Source organism: Triticum urartu, unplaced genomic scaffold, assembly GCF_003073215.2.
Source record: "Triticum urartu cultivar G1812 unplaced genomic scaffold, Tu2.1 TuUngrouped_contig_9293, whole genome shotgun sequence".
Lineage (NCBI taxonomy): Eukaryota > Viridiplantae > Streptophyta > Magnoliopsida > Poales > Poaceae > Triticum > Triticum urartu.
Genome location: NW_024120322.1, coordinates 12,350 through 17,006, shown reverse-complemented (window position 1 = coordinate 17,006; position 4,657 = coordinate 12,350). Strand labels below are relative to the sequence as shown.

The 4,657-nt window shown below is 44.1% G+C and overlaps 1 protein-coding gene across 1 annotated transcript; it reads left to right on the top strand.

Moving 5' to 3' along the window:
* Nucleotides 1-2,597, top strand: LOC125532179 (the record flags this gene model as incomplete). The annotated part of the gene is given in 4 exon segments (XM_048696330.1): nucleotides 1-122; nucleotides 219-329; nucleotides 1,344-1,412; nucleotides 2,242-2,597. Coding segments are annotated over 4 exon segments (356 nt in total), but the record flags the coding sequence as incomplete, so codon positions are not given.
* Nucleotides 2,598-4,657: the final 2,060 nt, after the last annotated feature.

The window sequence follows — 4,657 nt, the reverse complement described above, 5'->3', positions numbered from 1 at the left end:
CGCCCTGGCGCGTCGCGGCCGCCGGCTCCGCCGGAATCCGTCCCGTCCCGCGCATCCACCACGCCCCCGTCCTCCGCGTCGCCCAGGACGACTCCTCCGCCTACGCCCTCGCCATCATGAGGGTACGTACCGCTCCGCCTTGGTTTGGTTCAATTTTCGTCGGTTGGTGGGTAGGTGAGGGAGAGGCCTGATTTTGATCCCCATCTCTCTCTCTGCAGAATCCGGATCCGATAGGGATGGGGCTGGCCATGGAGGCCGTAGCTGAGGCTGCTGGCCCGGAGTGCCTCGTGCCCGGCCAGCAGGCGCCTCTGCGGCTGATGGGACTCAAGGTACAAATCCATCTATGCCTCTCCGTATCTGATCGTTACGCTCATCATGTTGATCTATCTGTCTAGCAGTATCTGATCGTCACAGTGTTATCGATCTAGCTGTTAAATGCTGTGATTATTGTTTGTGAGGTGAAGCGTGCCATGCGTGTTATCGATCAATTCTTCATCATGATCGAATAGATTCGCTCAATTCTGCATCATGGTTGAATAAATCCACTTGATTCCGTGTCATAAATTAATATTAGGTTGATTCCGCCTCTGGCTGGATACTTTGGTGATTGTGGTTGTTTGCTGATTATCATCCGTAGTTGTGTGCGCTATGCTTTTATTAGCCCACACATGTTCTGTTAGTTTGTTTGCAGGTTTCTTAGTCACACCAATTGAAAGAAAAAAGATGACGTTCACTTGATGGAAAGCAATCATGTAATTAGTGATGTGTTGCTTCTGTTGTGGGAAACTAGTCTATGACCACTGGAAACGGTTAGCATTATACGATTCATACAGTATCTCAAATATGATAAAATAAACCACCGGCAATTGTCTGAGATCATTGTTTGTTTGCATATCATGGTGTGTATGTTTACGTCAGAACTCTTATACTCCCTCCGGTCCATATTACTTGTCGCAGTCTTAGTACAACTGCAGTACAAATTTGCACTAGGACTGTGACAAGTAATATGTATCGGAGGGAGTACTATAGCCCATTTCATTCTCTTGTTGATGGTTTCAAGCTTCTAAATGGATTTCTAAATAAATTGTCACATATATGGCATCCAAATACTTGAGAAGTTCAGTTAGCTGTGCCTTTAGCTTGATCAATATTTGCATATACATACACACATGTAGTGTTTTTCTTTTGCTTGTTTATCTTTCATTTTCTGCATGTTTACTATTTTGGTATAGTGCCAATAGTATGTATAGCCAAAATGTGGCTAGCCTGAAATGTTGCAGATCATAAGCAGTCAAAAGTTATTCGCTAATTTTGATATTTACTATTTTGTTATCTCTATGCAGGTTTGGCCCCTAGATATAGAGATGAAGTTCTTGGAACCATTTGGCCGGGAATTACACTCCATGAAGAAGGTATGACTTTAACTTGATATTTTAACTTCTGTAGTTCGGTTACATACTTGCATTTTGTGTTTTGATTAGTTATGAAGTACTCCCAAACGCTCTTATATTTTCTTTACGGAGGGTGTATCTTTATTAGAACTCCAAGTATGTGTTGACGAAATGTAATTTAGTATGCAAGCATGCAACAATACCTTAACAATCTTACAGAAGGGGCTTTGTTCGATTGTTTTGTCTGCATAGCATGACTCATTACAAATATGTGGCCCTCTTCAAACTTTGTCTTAATGTCCTCTTAAGATGTTGGTCTTGTTATGCCGAGTTAATTCATATACATGCCTGACAGCCTGAGCAATGTTTTGCTGAATTTTCCTCTCAAATGTATGTTAAGAAATCTCAGTGGGTGTGAATCCAGTGTTGAATGCCTGAGAGAAATATGCTGGTAATGACTGATCAGTAGGGCCATTGAACCTTTCATTCGCAGTGGGCTCAGCCAACCATAATCCTGTGCAATTTCTGGTTTAAGCACTTCCTAGTATTCTTGGTGTGTGGTTTAGGACTCATCAACTATTGGTGGTTAATCCCTGAGAAATAAAAAGATTAGAGGTTGTTGTGTATAGCTTTTGGTTCTCTCCAGTGGGTTGTATGCGCTCTTCTTATCACCCCAATAGAATTTGTAGGTTCTCTTGGTAGTTGTTGAAGAACAAATCTTTATTTTGACCTCCTTATATTGTGGATTGTATTTGTAAGAAATATGCACACGTTTGCTAGATACGCTGTGATATCGGCCTACTTGTTTGGCAAGTACTGATCTCCTTCACTTCTTGTACCCATTTTGCAGTTCATGGACAAATCATGCAGCGTCATGGACTCATCTTCTATAGCACATAAGTAGGCGCGCATGCCAGATTGGTTCCTTCCCACTACCTAGCTGATGTTGTTTGTACCCAGACTACCCACAGTGCCTGATGAAGCTACAAGACCGCAAATAGACGAGCCCACGGAGAACCAACATCCTTGTGTATCTTGAGCTGCTGCATCACTTGATGGAACGAGATATGGTTGTCGGGAAGACAGCAGGATTAGCAAGTAATTTCGAGGGTAATCTTGTATGCGCCCTGGGCTCAGTTTGCGCCGCGATAAATTGTTTTCAACATGTAATACATTTGTTATATTCATGAGCCGTTGAGAACACAATGCTGAGTTGCCAAGAGAACCAAAAAAGTGTGGTACAAATCACCATCTCTCTTTGTTCTAAACTGACTCCTACCTCCCTTAAAAAAAGTTGTTTGATTACACCAAGGGTTAATCAAACTAAGCCTGCTTAAAAAATTGCATCCCTATGCTTGAAAATTCAGTTCATGTATGTACGCATTTCAAAATAATTCAGTAAAATCATAATAATACCAGCTCGCTATCTCACGTGAGAGCAACCTTTTTTCGCCGCATGCGTGCTTTCTGTGTCAGGTGAGATGGCGAACTGGGTGTGCTTTCTGTGTCAGGTGAGATGGCGAACTGGGTGTGCTTTCTGTGTTCGCGTTGTGTGGGACCGTGGGAGTGCTAAGGTTTGTCAACTCAAAAAATATCTTCTTTTTTGAGAATTACTCGAAAAATATCCGTGTACATTTTTGGTGTTTCTCTTGTATGACAAAAAATATCTTCTTTTTTGAGAATTACTCGAAAAATATCTGTGTAACATTTTTGGTGTTTATCTTGTATGACGAAAGCGTGTGCGTAATACTCCTAGGAATGGAGCTCCCCTCCCGTATGGGTTTGTTATTGTGGGACTGCGGCGTGTACACCAATACAAAGAATGGAATCGAACGGTCAAGAAACGGGTGAATGTCTGAATTGTTGGTTGAATTAGACAGAGACATTTTTGTTTGAACTGGAATTAGATAGGCTTGGGGTATGAACTCGGCGACGCGAGTTTCTTTCATCGCGAATTCTCGAGAATGCTCTGGTCTCCCTCCCGACGCGCCGGAAACACCGGATCGAAAGCTCCAGCCACACGGCTAAAATTAGCACGCTCGCTCCGTTCTGAACTGCCTACCGCTCCTCAGTTCCATGGATGCGCATCACGGCCAGTGGATGGATTGGTGCGTGAAACATATGCCAAAGGAACACGACGGTCTGCTACTCACGATCGTGCCCGGTCCATGTGGTCCGGTGGACCATCGCTCACTACGGCGTTCTGCGCACTGCACGCCGGCACGGGGACCATGCAAATGCAATGCAAGCTAGCGAACCAATGGGCGCCACCGCACGGCGTTCAGCAGTGGCATATCCTCGTTCCGGAGACCGAATCTGCACGTGCCTGTGTAGTGTAGGGCGCGTGCACGCGACTCTCTCGCCAACGTGCTGTGGTACCGCGCGTTGCTGCGGCGTGGACTTGGGAGGCTTCCTTCCACGCCTGGAAACGTGAGAATGATCCGCTCCCAAGTCTGGATGTGGTTTCCCGAAAAAAAAAATCTGGGATCTGGGATCTATCAACTGTGCTCAATCTTCTTTTAAGGATACTATATCTTTTTTAAGTGTAAAAGTTCATCAAAAGTATTAAGCAACTCAAATGTAATAAAAATTATATTAAGATCTCTGGACCACCGCGAACGACCGCTGCTAGCGTCAGAACGGGCCGCGGACGTGTTGATATCGCCGCTCTCGTACCAAAGTCTGGTTAACCTTGTCAATGAGAGTTGGGACGTCTTCACACACGTGCTCATAATGACCAACGTCCCGAAGCAGCAGTCATGACAAACTCTAAGAGACAAATTTGGATCTCGAGTTATTGGCCCGAATCCTTCGTGACAGACTCTTTAATCTCTCCTTCTAAATTCGAAGTTGTCGTGTGCCGTTCATGGGCGCTAGCCCCTAGCCTTCCTCCGCCTTCCCGGTCTAGTCTCTCGTGTTGCCGCCGCCCCTCCTCTTCCCTTGCCACCACTTTGCCATCTGTTTCCCAACTCTTATCTCCTGTCCTCCAAAACTATATGTTCTTCTTGTCGGTCATACTTTCAAGTCCAAGGTGCGAAGGTGACTCTAACACTAACATCGATAACTTAAATCAAGCAATTAAGTTCTTTTTTGCAATAAGCGGCTAAGCTCAGTGCATCCATTGATAGTGTTATTTTTCTTTAGGGAATGACATCATGGGTAGCTTCACTAAAAATAAAATTAATGAACTCATTGACCCAGTTACATGATAATTTATTCAAGAAACAAAATTAGCTACCTTATGGGTTGTGCGTAAAAAGTGTGTA